Genomic DNA, 16010 nt, shown 5'->3' on the forward strand with positions numbered 1-16010 from the left:
CACCTCCAATCACCAGATGTTGTAGCTTGTAGATCCAGATCCCAACGCTGGTCACCAGTCGTTGTGCTTGTAGATTCAGATCCCACCGCTGATCACCAGTTGTCGTGACGCTGGGGCTACGTCGACCCGGCCTTCACTTGGTAGCGTGCAGAGACTCCGGGTTGAAGAAGGACTGAATCTTCGAAGTTGGTAAAATATGTACAAGCAGGTTTACTGGCACTTTGAGAAAACGTATTTACAAGAATATTTACATGAAGAAGAAGGGTACATCAGCTAAATGACAAGCGTTAAGAGTTCATAGCGAGAAGCGACTGGATGAGCCGTTTACCCAGGGCCCAGAGCGACATTTCGTGCTCTGCAGCGTCCTTAAAAACCCCCTATGTCCAGCCCCTCTCTGAAGATGCTGACCAACCAAATCCAGGGCACGCCCCTCAGGTATCGGCATCCAATCGAACACATCACTGCACTGATGGTCTGAAGCACTGACTGGTCCGGCATTCATTCGTTGGGCGTGATCACTTGTTGGCGGGAAAAGCTTGGGAACGGCGAGGAGAGGAGGTACATTTCTATTCTTCAGCAAAGAAACCACAGGCTGGTTCTGACAAGGGGTTTTACTTCTCAGAAACCCGAGTGCACGTGGCGCCGCATAGGGCTCCCAACATGGTCCCTTTTCGACAATGGCAAATCTTTCCTGCATTCCCGGGAAATCACTTAATGGCCGTATGAGTCATGCTCCTTTCTTGTCCTGCACGTCAGCGGACATGTCACTCTGTCGTCTCCTTTGGATAGGAGGCATTCATCACTGGAGGATAGCACTTCTCGACTGGAAGGGTGAACAAAAGAAAGAAAGCACTTCCTGCTATTTCCCGCAGGGGGACGTTTCTTTGTGTTTTTCCAGACGTTCTCTTGACAGGGTCAATTTGACATTTGCAGGTTGTCCACAAAGCAAAACATGCTTACAAAACAGGATTCCTGGAAACAGGCTCACTTAGAGCCATTGGACCATCACCACATATTCACAAAACTTATCCATGCCCACAGGCGAACAATAGAGCGCGCAATTGCGGATGCTTGGTCGTAACAACGGCAACAACACGACATTGGCATACTAAAGAACAGGACGAATACGAGGGATATGTGCGAGTTGCTCTGTTGCGGGTGTAGAATGAAACATTGCACGTATCAGAAAGTCATTTGTTTATTCATTTATACTTCAGCCCTGCAGTGTTCAGCTTTTACGGGTGTAAAGAAAAAATAATGCGAAAAGTACTGCATCCTAATACAGATATTTGAAATAATATTAATGCACGCTGTTAACAACGCTTGGAGTGAGATATAAAAACATTTGCAGTCGACACAAGATAAAGCAACATATTATATTATTTGGCGACATTACAAACATGCAATGATCAGTTAAAATCAGACGCGACTGATACGCCAAGGTACCGATATTCTTAAACTTTGTAATAATTAGGATACCGTTAGGGCGGTATTCAAAGCTTAAAGGTGCTTTTTTTTTTTCTCGGTGACAGTCATGGTGACGGTCTCCTCAGTGTTGATACAATTTGCTACTTCGAGTATCATTGCAAAATGCGGTTTAGAGCACTGCTGCTCGGATTTACTTGATCTTCATTGTCTGGTTCAATATGGCTAATTAGGTTTAACGTTCCAAAGCGACTCAGGCTTTGAGAGACGTCGTAGTGGACGAGTCCGGAAATTTAAACTACCTGGTATTCTTTAACGCGTACAGCCCACAGGCGCCTTGCTTTTCGTCTCCATCGAAAAGCGGCCCCGCAGCCTGGATTCGATCCCGCACTCTTGGGTACAGCAGTCGAGTGCCCTATAAGCACTGCGCCACCGCGGCAGGACACTTAGTCCTCATTATTTTTGCCTCGCTATAAATCACGCAGTAATCTGCAAATATATTAACGTATATATATTGTGACGTCGTTGTTGCAGAGCAGAAACAAAATCTGAATAAGCACTGAGCACTGGGTGACACCGGAAAAAACGGAAACCGGGTACGAAGTGCAATCACTAAGCTGTAAGAACTTTTAATAATATGCAAGGTAATCGCGAATTCAACATAGAACCTATTGGCAATCAATTAGCTGCGTAACCGTAGAAAGCTCGGATCGGAAACCGTACTGATTGGAACCTAGTAAGTTATGTTCTTAGTAATTCTTAGCAAGTAATTCATAGAAAGCTTAGTAATACATTTTAAACTGATGCGTTTCTAGTAATATTTCAGCAAGCGCACGTGAGGAAAATAGGACGAAAGTTAGCCGGCATAAATAAGTTACATCATTTGTGCACGGAGTGCTTTAGCAATTTTGCATTTCGGTGGAAGACGGCCTTCACGGATCTACTTTGAGAGTAAGAAAAAGAAACTCACTGACTAGCTCAGCATTCCATCCCGAAAAACAGTTGCGGACTCCGTGCGGTCCGTTTCGTTTCTTCTCATCTAAATTGATCACTATAAATCTTGATAACGTTTCCCCTCGTTGAATTATTTGCTGTTCTTCACTATTTATTTAAAACAGGTGATCACTGAATATATGAATACTCCCGGTGCATCACCGCCATCCGTGAGAAAGCATCCAATGCACCCATGGCATACTGGCGCAGCAAGCTTTCAAATTATAACTGTTGATGCCCTGTTTCCCTCGGGCGGAGGTCGGCTTAGTAACATAACACAACTCAATATTAATTAATGGCATCAGATAAACAGATATCTATACTGCATAACTGATTTCATATAATTAGAGCCTCCTCTATGGGAAAGTATTTGCATCCACTAATCCTCCCTCCACCTCACTTGCCGATGTAGTGTGTGTGTGTGTGGGGGGGGGGGGGGCGGAAAGGTGGGTGGGTGCGTGCGTACGTGCGACCGCTCTTCTGATCCTGCCTGTAAAAGTTCCTTTACGTCTGGATTACTGGTAGCCACACAGTGCATAAAAAAATGCGAAGGGTTCAACGCTGCTGAACCGAGTGTGGAGCAAAAGCATTAGCGACGGAGTGCCCGAGCGTTCTTCTTCCTCTTCTTCTCCTTCTTCGTCTTGTTCTTTGTCGTCTCTTCCTTCGTCTTCTTCTCGTAGCTATGCCTCTTCACGACGTAGCTGCGGCCACCCGAGGTCTCGCTTTGGCTGTCGCAGTGTTGCTTTCATTAAATATATTCATTTCTTTAATGCACTTTGAAATATTGCCTGCAGCAGGGGGGTAAGGGTTCCGGGCTGCAGGCAATATTTGAAAGTGCATTAAAGAAATGAATATATTTAATGCACTTCCAAATATTGCCTACAGCCCGGAACCGTTACCCCCCTTGGTACAGTTTGCCTTCTGTATGTGACCTTACAATAACACAATTTCGTAAAAAGCAGACTCCACCTGAACACATATTACAAGAGTTCCTGGCCTTGGATGAAAAGTATGAAAACTATAAAGCATTCTATACAGACGAATCTAAAACAGCTTTCGATGTCAGAAAAAGCGGTCAGGTTACCTCAATATGCATCAATTTTTACTGCCGAAAGTTACGCAGTCTTGCTAGCTGTGGAAAAAATAGTAAGGAGCGAATTTGAAAAGAGCATACTCTACACTGACTCACTAAGCTTAATCACAGCACTACACTCTAGAAATGCAACGCAACCCTTGATAGTAAAAATAATACATTGCACAAAAACAGTAACAACACAAGGACGTGAAGTGAAGATCTGCTGGGTGCCCAGTCATGTAGGGATCAGTGGTAATGAGCGAGCTGATGTATGCGCCTCAGCCGCTCGGAAAGCTAACATAGAAAAAGTAAGCATACCGCATAACGATGTTCTAAAATTCATACAACGAAAACTGAAAAGGAAGTGGCAGGATTCATGGGACAAGGAAGTAAGCAACAAATTACACTTAGTGAAGCCAGTGATAGAGGAATGGAAATCATGTACTCATCAAGAACGTTTCATCGAAGTAGTTTTATGTCGCCTCCGAATCGGTCACACTCATTTAACGCACAACTTCATACTCACAAAACGAGATGTACCTACATGCGAACTCTGCGGAGAGGTTGTCACCACTAATTACATTTTAATTACATGTACAAAACTTGAACAACTAAAACAACTAAGGCAGAAACACTTCCCACTATTTTATAAAGAACACACCCCACTGCACCCAAGCTTACTAATAGAAGAAAAGTCACTCATTGATATTTCCCACCCTTAAAGGATCAAAGCTTTTAAACCAACTGTAAAATCTCTTCACTGTTTAATTTCAAGCCTTGCTCTTGGCGCATGATGGCCTGAGTCGCCTATGTGCCATAAAAATCAACACAACACAACAAAAAGGTATCCAGCCGCTCATTCTTTATTCCAGCACATTATCGCTCGCAGAAATCCCTGTCTCTTGTGTTGAGCTTACCACCAATAGGGTGCGTTTTCTTCCTTGCCTGCAGAATGCACCCTTTAGCGTGCAAGGTAAATCACGCGCAGGCCACGTGAAGTCCTTTCGACATGCGCTATGCATTTACCCCCTCCCCCTTCTTTATTATTTGCACCAGTCACCGGCCACTTAGTCACCATACCGCTACAGCAGGGGTTCATTTTCCAAGAACACCTAAACGTGCAGCGCCAGCAAGCGCCTGGGCGGCAGACTTCGTTACACCCGGACTCAGTGGTATCCGCGATGCACTTTTGTACATACAGAACACCTGCAACACCGACGTCTTCGTGCAAAGCTACATACCCTGGCAAACCCACTGTACTACCTCACGCCCCTTCGAGGAACCCTTCGCAAATTGGACTGCGTACGAGGCTTTGATTCCTTTCGTTAATCACGCCGTATAGTGGCGACCTCCGCTGCGATGCGTTTCCAATTTGATTCTCATTCGACTCGGCAGCTACTAAACACTCCGTGGGGGGTCCTCACTTCTATACACGCAAGCCTTGTTCGATCGTCTGTATTCCCACACTACTCCACGGCTACGATAGAGGGCGCCTGCATCGCTTCCTCGGGCAATCCGAGACGAGGCTTGGGAGAGTCGCGATGTCCTGCAAACGGCTTCACCCAAGCCCAAGGCGTGCCGAAAGGGTGCGCTGCTGCACGCGCGCATGCGCAGAGGGGGGGGGGGGGGGGGGGGGGGAGTGCACATACAGCGACTGCAAACATATATCTTGCCAGCCACACGAAGCATCAGTGTCGTCGGCGGGCTTAGCCTGTTCGCTGCCCAACGAACGACGGTTCCGATCGGAGAGGAGCAAATAGAGGCAGACACGCGGCGCCGGCAGGGGTGTAATCAGGCGCGGCCTGCCGATGAAGTGTAGAGTATGCCGACGTTCATTTCGTATCTGGATGGCGTGCCGCGTGGCTGGCTGCTGCCACCGAGCTACGCATTCTCCGTATCGGAGCGCGCTTCCTTGGGCTGACCCTAATGATAACAAGTGCCTCTGGGCACACGCAGGGGTGGCGTCGCGTGTCGTGCCGCCTCGCGCCTAATTCCAGCCGAGGCGCGCGACGATATTTATGTATCTATAGCCAATAGAACAGAACAGGCATCTCACCCCCCTCCCCTCGCCCGCTCCTTTTTTTTTTTTTTTCAGGCACGGTAGTTGCGAAGGCCACCTACTGCAAGCGCCTTTCTCTGCTTCAATTAGAGAAATGGTTAACAAGCCGTAGCAGCTGATAGGGCGCATTTGGTACGCGTCTGCCGTTGGCGGTCCGTATCCTTCGCGTGCGCGTTCAGGAAGAGACATTCATTTCGCTCATAGAAGATCTTCAAATGAAAAGAAATAAAAAATCATAGGCTCCTGGCAACCTATCCCAGACACGGATTTAAACGAACATTATACTAAATTCGCCAGTGAGCGCCAACAAGAAAACCGGCCTGTGTTCCATCGCTCAACCTTGCGAATCGGACTCTTCGCGTTTCGCCCTTTTCAGATCTCTTTACTAGGGCGCAGGCGGAGATGAGTGCTCACGTTATGCAGAAGCCGAACGAGAGAGTAGCCGGAAGCTGCTAACCAGCACCGTACGCTAATGTTCGCCAGTGCAAACTCGTGCGCTAACTCAGAAGCTGGAGTCGAGCGGCTGGCGCACTTTGTGCCACTCCTTGGTGCTCCGGCATAGTCGTGCGGTGCAGCTGCCGCTGTAGTTAGCGGCATACAGGAGTGCCACAAACTCCATCCGGGAGGTGTGATTGCAGGGACCATATAAAGGGACAGCGTATTTATGACGCGAAGTTCTATGCATTACGCTGATTTCTATATTGTATATTGCGACATTGGCATCATCTAACGCGTTCTGAACAAGTAGTGAGCGGGTACACGACTCACATGCTGCGCATTTGTTGCACGCGCGCGCGTGCGTGTGTGCGTGCGCGTTCATTTATGCGTGCACATTGTGCATTGTGCTATCATTCCTCTCTGTACTGCCCTTACTATCACCTCCCTGTCAATTTATTTTCCGCTGTCCGTAGCTCAGGTTCCTCAGATAATAAATAGCGATCCTCGTGGCCAACATCACCTCTTCCTGGCCTTTTATTTTTATTTTCTCTGTAGTAAACAATTACTTCAGGCAGTCGTATGTAATTGTTAAAGTCTTTTAACATTTATTATCATGCGCAAGCCCACGCACGGCTTTCTATGACATTATATCACCATTAAAAAGTATATGCGCTTAGAATGATGGCTAATCATTGAATGTATATATCGTGCACATATGTGCACTTCAATATCGCTGCGAAGATAGTCAATCAGTATAGACAGCCACAAAGTAGAAAAGGCGTCAAGTTCTTCCGCAGACGTCTTTTCCAACGAGCTATAGGCAACTATGCAGGGTGTAGCAGATAACACGGGAAGGGCCGTAATACGCCTCTCCTCCTCAGCCAGTTTACCGAGAGCCAATCAATCATCGTGTTCAGTCCAAACTGACCCTGAGGACGGCGCAGTCACTTTAGGCGTCGTTATTCGTGGCTGCAGTCCGCATCAACTCGAGTACCGGCCAGAGCAGCGATTCAAAATGGGAATCACCGTGGCCTCCGGGCGCCCCAGCCACTCGACGTCTGGACGCGTCCGCCCACTTGCGGCCATCATCATTACGAACCAATTATAGGGGCGCTGACTATAAACAGCGAAGCGAACCGGAGGGGTCGGAAGTCGCCAGGAATTTCGATGGTGCGACGAATAAGCCCACAACTCAAGATCAAGAAGACGCTGCTGATCGTGGGCGCATGCCCAGAAGATGGGCGAACTTCTTGTGGATCGAGAGTCGATGCATATATAATGCCACTGAAGAAGCCATGAAAATGCCGCGAAGCATGTGCTTGAGGGAGTCTGAGTGCATAGACGTGCTCCGTATGGGACACATTCGTTCGTTACTACGCACAGTCGCTGAATCTCGTCTTTTCACTGATTCACTGTTATAGCGCAAGCCTCGCCTCTTCGCCCCAAACCACACTGCCATAATACGCATGAAACCTGCTGTACTAGGGCAAGGCCACGTGACCCCTATGTTTTCGGTCACGTAACCAAACGTCTGATGCCATGGCCCCTTGCACAAGTCGACCTCTTCAAGAGCTGACGTTGAAACAGATCGTCGTGTTAAATGGAACTCCTCTTTTTCTCCCCTAGTCCCATAAAAGTACCTCATGAGCGGTTTCGTCAGCGAGGCTATATAATTTTTTTTTTCCGTAATAGGAGCGGCAAATAACAACAGCAACTAAAGAGAGTCAGTGTTGCAATGGCTCACGGGCAAAGAATATAGAAGGGAGGGGGGCTGTTCTTCGGACGCTGCCGCAACCTCATCAATCTGCTCGCCTTGTGACCGCAGACTGCCGGTGTCTGCAATAAGCGCTCGCCGCACGACGGCAATGGGAAAAGACCCCGCCTTTCTACGCTCGCAGAAGCTTCTGCTGGTGATCCCTCAAAATGGAGCCACGTTGCATACTGCCGCTGTAGTTGAAGGTGATCATTTCACCTTCTTCCTTATCCGGACACGTGACAAGGACATCCTCATTGCACACCCATTTCCGCCGCCATTACTTCACCAGACTACTAATTCTCTGCTACTTCCTCCTCTTCCAAACTAATCTGGATGGGCGCTAGCTGTCCTCCTGTCTACCGTATAAAGCGTCTACAGTCAAGAAGAAGCTAACATGAAACGGTGGAGAGACGGACAACGACAGCTGGTTCCATGCAGCTATGAGAACGCGAACCAACAGCCTGGTATTGTAATTGGATTAGTTCTGGGGCTGTCCTCATCACATCGGCTGGAGGATAAAAAGTCCTCACTGCGGTGGAGTCTTGCCCGCCGCGGTGTTGGCACCAATTATCTTGTAAGGCATTTCCAGTTGTAAAGGTGGCGTTTTATTGGCTTTGATGCCCTTGCCACCTTGCCGCATAGCGGCTGTGGTAAGGTGCACGGACCCACTGGGCTGGCATGACAGGAGCACTTCTCCATCTCCCGAGCGCATACCGCACACGTGACGCCCGCGTTGCCCTTGCCGAACGAGTCTATTACATGATTGTCTACTGTTTCCTAACGGCGCTTACCTTGTTGTTGGTTCCTGTTCTCCTCACTACATGGCGCCACCAGTAGTTGTCCGTTGGGGCTTCACTGTTTCATGTTAGCTTGTCCACGACTGCACACACTATAACCTTTCAATGTGTACTGAGTAAGCTTATAAATCAGTAGGTGTGATATTTATTATCTGCGCTAGTACTGCGGTGCGGACACAGAAGTCTCGCGAAAACTTGGCGCGCAAGTTTGATAATGGATTACTCGGTTTAAAAGATAAAACAAAAAAACTTCACGGCTTTCTTCGGAGTTACTTTCCGCGCGCTTCCCAACGATTCATCGACTACCCTTCGCCGCTTTCGAGCATCGCAACGTTTCACTCCAGAAATCCTAAAGGTATAGAGCAATGTTTTTGCTCCGTTCGTTTCGCATCGCTAACACGTTCTTTCATCTGTTTTGCATATAGAGGCGTCAGTTCGTTATCGACGACGCCTCCTTCGCTCTGCTCCGCTTGTATACAGTAAACCTTCTGGCGGGTGAGGCGTCTCCTTGATCGTGCAATACACGCCGCCTCTTTGCACCACGCACAGCGCGTCGTCACAATTTGCACCTTGCCGTTGTCGCACGCGTGATCCGAAGGTTCTTTTGCGAGCGTGACGGCATTGCATGAGGATTACCACGAGTGCGCGCGAGATGCGCAAGAAAATAAGAGTGCGCTTCCCAGGTCTTCCCTGTGCCTTTTTGTTTTGTTTTTCCATCTCGCCTTTTGTTTCCGAGATTCGGAAATCCTTGAGGGCCGTCTTGAAACAATCCACCTCTTTACGATCCCGCCCAGCCAACTGTTTTGTATCCGCCCTTTTGTTGCCTCTACTTTTGAAACCTTTTTATTCGGTCGAATATATCAACCTTCGACCGCAGCGGTTAAACGCATGATCTTACAGATGCAATTTAGTATGGTGCCACAATGGCTTTGGCGCCGCTATGCTCAGCACAATGTTGCGGAGTTAAATTCCTTCCGCAAGGGCCAAATTTCGATAATGAAACGCCCGTGTGCTGAGCGCGATTTCACGGAGCGTTAAGAAAGCTCAAGCAGCAGGATTTAGTACGAAGCCCTCTTTCCGGAGCCTCTCATAGCTCACGTGTCGTTTCGGGTCGTTAACCTCGAGTACGTCTTGCATACTACTGGCACTTATTTTATTCTTGTTTGTACACCCTGCATATCCATACCCCGCTTGGCAAATGCAAGAACCGCGGTATAAAGTAAGGCAGTGTCGAACAAAACAACAAGAAATAATCGACGCAGTAAAACCTTAAGGCAATCACTCGATAAACAGTAGGAAAAATCAGCTCAGCTGTGAGAAATTGGTGGTCTAATTAGGCAAAAAATTATGAAGGACACTTTAAACTCAGCCTTTAAGGGTATAACGCGATAGCGTAGGCTACCAGCCCACATATAAAGTTTACGCGGAGAGCAGAGATGGTAGGATGAGTTGTGCCGGTGGGTGGAGTAGCGATATCAAACTACAAGTAGGTCATCATGAGCAGCCGATCAATGGTGAGATAAAGCAGCGACTCCTCGTGTCCTTCCTCCGCGGATATACTTTGTCCAACCATGCCATGGTGTATGGCCGCGTGCAGCGGGTCACGGCACATTCCGGCGCAACTACTAGGCCCATCTTTTTTCCCCTGACCCCTCCTCTCTCTCCTTCTTTCCCCTCTTGTGTCTTGGCACTCTGTGTCTTCGTCGCACACACATGACTGCGCGTCGGACGAACGTGACAGGAATGGCCGACCACAAAACGAGCATAAATCAAGGCTGGCGCAACGTGCCCAGGACAGCAGAGACAGCTACGAGTGTACAGCTCTCTCTCTCTCTCTCTCTCTCTCTCTCTCTCTCTCTCTCTCTCTCTCTCTCTCTCTCTCGTCGCTCTTCCCCGACCTGTCTCGCACACCCAGCTAGAGATCCATATGTCGATAACATAGCGTAACGAAGACGCAACTTGCATAACGGCATATAGGCGCAGGTTCCTGTCATGTACTTACTCGAGGACACCTACAGCTCGCGCCCTTAGAGCATAGTTGGCTGCTCCTAATGGCCCGTCTAGCATTCAAAGTTCAACGTGAAAAATACCCCAATGCGGGAGAGACGAAATAACAAAAATATCCTACGTGTTTTTCTTCTTTGCCTTCTTTGTTTAAAAATAATGTATTTCAGAAGGCAACAGCCAGCTGCTGAGGTATCTAACTTTTGCTGAAAATTATCTGGCCTCTAGTCTAAAATTAGTTGCTTTGTGGTAATTTCACTTGCCGTGGTGACGCAGTGGTTAGGGCTCTCGATTTCTGCACCCAAGGATGCGGAATCGAATCGCGGCAGCGGCGGCCGGTTTTCTGTGAAGGCGAAAAGCAAGACGCCCGTGTGCTGTGCAAAGTCAATAAACGTTAAAGAACTTCAGGTGATCATTTTTATCGGGGCGTTTTCTTGTACGTAAGAGTTACAATCGTGCATTCAGAGGACGTTTACATAAAGGGCCACGCCTCCTCAGTCTCTTGAGAGCTTTTCAGCTATGCTCAGATCACACAACGCATTCACGAATCATGAGGCTACCTTCGACATAGGCTATGTTATTGCTGTAGAAATATGCAGATTTCCGTAATGTAAATGAAACTGTGAGGCAGCAATGACGCAAAGCAGCGAAGACAACGTGCGTTCATCCGCAAAAATAAATTGCAAAATTAAGAAGCGAGCAACTAAGGGAAACTATTCAGGCTTTTACAATGATCCATAAAACGGAGGGCAGCTATCACGCGCCATCCAACAAGCCACAGCGGTGGGTCACATTGATCGCCGATCAATTTTAATGTGCTAGCATTAGATGCCGCTGTGAGCCTCTGCACAGAACTGCGTATGTGTGGTCCCTCTGACCTTGAAATAAACAAAATGAATATGGCCTTCACTGAAAATGGGTTTCGATCCCAGAATGTTGGGCGCTGGCTACTGCGCGTAATGACAAAATGATTGTCTCAGGCAGAGTTAAACACATTATTCTTACTACATCAAAATATTGGCTGTCAAAACTCAGCTTCATGAAAAGTTTTTTTTTTATTTTTTCACCTTGAACACGACCCTAAAAATTTGGATTTAACGATGTCGCTTAAGTCCGAGTGAAACTTGGGCAAATGCGGCGTGGCATTGTTGAGCCATTTGCGTATGGGCTGTCGGACAAAAGCTCCGTTGATCTAAAAACATGTTCATTTTGCTTTCAAGCGAATCGTCACATTATGCGGTGCACATTTGTTTTTTCGGCTTTATGCACAACGTCATTGTCGTCTCTCTACCGCAGGTGGGGAGTTCTGGGGAGGAGCAGCAGCCTGCTGGAGTGAAGGGGAAGCCCCGCAGGGGGGCGTAGGAGGCGGTGACAAGGGCGCTCCGCAAGATGGCGACCGAAGGCGGCAGCGTGCTTCACCGCGTTGCTGAGCACGTGGCCGAGCACATGGCCGAACACATGACGAAGAACGAGACGGCAGCCGGCGCTGAACCCCTCACGGAGATCGAGGACGAGGAATACTTCAAGGCTGCCGCACCAATACTCTTCCTCTTCGTCAGCTTCATCCTTGGAAGTAAGTACAGTCAAACTCACTTATAATAACACCGTTTATAACAACGTATTGGGTATAGCAATCGACTACTGGGGCATCGTCAATTTCTCAATGTTTTCTGCGGTAAAATAACTTTTACAGCACTGCAAAGCTCTGCAGAGATCTGCAAAAGGATGGGTGTTGGCTGCTCTTTAGTAGCTCCTAGAGTGTCGTGACTCAGCACTTTTGAGAGTCATGAGTAAACACTAGTAATGGTCATGAAATTGACAGACTTTCACAAGTCATGGACTCCATGTTATGCATACTGATCTCCGGTCTGACTGGGTCATGACAAGTGACTTAGACTCATTACTAAACTATAAAGACTCGCATGACATTACATTTATATACGACTTTCCATTACATACACATACGTGACTACCAGTCTCATCTTAATGTGACGTCGTATCACTGGTTACATTTTTCTTCCGTATTTTCTTCCATGTCTTCTTCCACATTTTTTGGACACTTTTTCGCAAACATAGCCAAGTAAGGCATTCGCCCTAATAAACCGCTTGTCACAATACTGCCATAGCGCACTGTCGGTCATAACAGTTAAGCCAAGTCCCTGAGAGCCAACTTCAAAACATACGAAAACATGGCAACGGTTTACAACCACACCAGCCTGACCACGCCCACAATGCAAAAGCGCGCGCATGACGAGCTGTCTGACCTTACAAGCGCATCGACCCGGTGCTGCGAAAGTGAGAACCCCACGTGACCACGCACACAATGGTCAAGCGCGTTGGGGACGCTTACACGCCACAGCGGCGCAGGGGAGCAGAAAACACAAACTTTTCCGAATTCTCATTCGGTGCAGAAGTCCATTAGTATCAATGCTTCAATACATCATCGCATGGGCCATGTGCGCCATACGAGACTCTGTCAATTGCTGAGATGCATACGGCTTGCGAGCACGGTTTTCTTCGTCCCTTCCGCCATCCCTCTTCCCGTAGTCCTGCAATCGTATTTCCGGTCAAGATTTGCTTCTGGAAAGCGAGCTTCATTCGGACTGTCAGTGACGCGAAAAGTCTCGAAGCTCCTCCCACAGATGTGATGATAACGGCGACGCGTCGAGACTAAAAATTCTTGCATATTTTGACGATGTATAGTCGCACGAAATTCAAGATTCCATTGAAAAAGCGATCCTCTCAGCTGTCACCTGCGCTGACAGCGACGATAAACAGGAACCTATGCAAAAAACGCCTTACAAACAACAGAAAATTGTATTTGGGTTTTTTTGGCACATAGACGACTCAGGCTATCGTGCGCAAGGAACAAGGTTTCTTTTTATTTTGTGGATAAGGACTGATCATTTTTTAGTCATTAAAGCTTGTTCAGGAGATTTGCATCCTTTAGGAAATAAAAGACGTTGGGAACTTCGACCAGTGCATGTTCTAATAGCAAGCTGGGTTGGAGAGGGATCTGTTATGTGTAAAAATGAGCTAAATTTTTTCTAATAGCAAGCTGGGTTGGAGAGGGATCTGTTATGTGTAAAAATGAGCTAAATATTTTTCTTAACTTCTCTAGTTTAGTGCATGAAAGTAAGATGTCATTTATTGTTAGTTCACCTCCTCATTTTTCACACAGATGTATGTCTCCTTTCTTTAGAATGAAGCTATGTGTCAGATTTGTGCGTCCGATGCGAAGACGCATAAAATGACTTCTATAAAGCGTTTTTTGGTGACCGCATGATTTCCATTCTTCGATGATCGGTTTGACAAGGTGTAGTTTGTTATTTATTTCGTCGTTCCATGAAGTCTGCCATTTTACTTTGTTTTTTTTTTTTCTTAACTAGTCTTATGACATCTTTATGTGGTATGTTGACTGCTGTATTTTAGCACAACTGGCTGCCACGGCATATGCATCAGCTCTGTCATTGCATCTGATTCCAACGTGGCTTGGTATTCAACAGAATTTAATTGAACGTCCCTGTGTTTTTGCAGCTATTATATAATGTATGATGTCTCCAATTAAAGGTTCTGTAGCATTTTTATGATGTAATGCCTTGAACGCTGTTAGAACGAGTTTAAATGATTCTATTTTCAATACGTTTTTTCTAATATTTTTTCTACCGCTAAATAAATTGCGTGACATTCAGCTGCGAAAATTGATGAGAACTCGGGTTGTGCTATTTGTCCCAGTTCAGATATGTACAGTAATTAGGCACCCTGGTGAAAAGTGTGAACTAAATATGCCGTAGACCAGTCAAAGCTGAGCGAAAGCTTTTTTTCCTGCAAAGAAAGAAAATATTAAGCTACTTTTCTTTTTTAAACACTCTGCAATTTTTTTCCTTCGTTTTTAGCATAATAGGGTCATGACAATTATTGGTAATAACAATGATATTCTCTTAGCACCTCAATTATAGTGCCTAGGCACTATACCTCAATATTGTTATAAGTTCCCGCTAAAAGTGTTCTTTAACGTGCTCCGATCACTTGACTAGGCGGGGGGTTTAGCAACTGCTTCACCGGCTCCTCTTGGTTGCTCAGTCTCGCCATGGATTAGATGCGTCCCGGTCCAAATGGTCAACGCATCAGTGAAGGCGTGAGGCTGATTTTTAACCCTGCGCTCGGATAACTAGGTTTACCACCGGGATAAACGTCCCCAATGTTTTTGCGCCCACCCTCGCCTTTTCCCCACGGTGCGATTGAGGTGTCCACTGCGCCTTTACGTCCCTGAAGACCGTTTCTGTTTGACTAAGTGTACTCGCCCTCCTTAGATGCGTATTGTCATCTGGAATGAGCTACAAGTTGGGAGATAGTTGTAGCTTTATTAGTGTTTTCTCCTAGTCGCGGATATAATGCCACGTCGTTCTGCTGTTGGCCAGAAAAGCTCGACCCCTCCCCCTTCTGATGCAGCGCTGGTGCGGTTCCTGCTGAAGCGGCTAAACATCCAGTTGCCGTACACGGTGGTGCTGTTCGTGTTCGGCGCTCTCATGGGGCTGGTGTCACGCGAGTACGAGTCGCTGCAGATCTACACCTACCTGGCGCGCATCGACCCCAAGTTGCTGCTGCACATGTTCCTGCCAATCCTAATCTTCGAGTCAGCCTTCGCCCTGGACGCGCACACCTTCATGCGTTGTTTCACGCAGTGCATACTCATGGCCGTGCCCGGTCTGCGTAAGTTATGGGGGTTCCATCAATCACCGGTCAGTTTATTTGCTAGTCCGTATAAAACTGATAGGGTGTAACGAACACTTGATTAGTAAGCGAAACTCTGAGAGCCGTCGTCTTTGCAAGTATATTACTATAAGAGTTGATTAGTAAATCGAGATAGCAGACAACCAATTAGGAAACCGATCAGCGATCGCAAGTGATGAAATCTGACGACTCACACTTCAGACGGATCATGTTTGCAAACAATAAGCATAACTGCAGCACTGCAAGTCAGCTGATTCATCAGCATTAATCCGCCGTCAGTCAAGAAGCGCGTGAAATTTTCAACTGTCAACGAATCAGGACCAAGTAAAATACCATAGCAAAGCCGCCTAAGACAGCTCAACCAATGCATAGCAGCGTTCCACTGTATATTGCCTCCACTCTGAGTGATCGTTGACAAAGTTAGCGACAAAATTACACTAGGGACGAGAGGAACACCGCAAGGCGCCGTACTTTCACCTTTTCTCTTCAACATCGTTATGAGCGGCCTCCCGCGTCTGTTAGATATCCCACACATACATCATTCCATATACGCCGACGACATCACCATATGGACCAATTCTGGCTCCGATGGAGATATTACAGATTCATTACGACGAGCTATCGACACGGTACAGTCTTATGTGCAGGAAAACGGCCTTACCTGTTCACCGGCTAAATCAGAACTATTAGTTATAAGGAACAAACAAGCTTCACAGGTAAAGCCAGATT

The 16010-nt window shown here is 47.1% G+C and overlaps 1 protein-coding gene across 1 annotated transcript in view; it reads left to right on the top strand.

The window, feature by feature from the left end:
• The window catches only part of LOC146176602 (sperm-specific sodium:proton exchanger-like), a 118490-nt gene that overhangs the window by 64174 nt on the left and 38306 nt on the right, over positions 1 to 16010 (top strand). The window contains exons 2-3 of the mRNA XM_084582855.1: positions 11844 to 12120; positions 15000 to 15260. Of these exons, the coding sequence (XP_084438981.1) occupies positions 11937 to 12120; positions 15000 to 15260 (445 nt within the window). The 5' untranslated portion in view covers positions 11844 to 11936. The remainder of the gene's footprint in view (positions 1 to 11843; positions 12121 to 14999; positions 15261 to 16010) is intronic.

The sequence above is a fragment of the Amblyomma maculatum genome, chromosome 10 (genome assembly GCF_055883805.1).
Source record: "Amblyomma maculatum isolate TAMU_Amacu chromosome 10, ASM5588380v1, whole genome shotgun sequence".
In the NCBI taxonomy this organism is placed as follows: Eukaryota; Metazoa; Arthropoda; class Arachnida; order Ixodida; family Ixodidae; genus Amblyomma; species Amblyomma maculatum.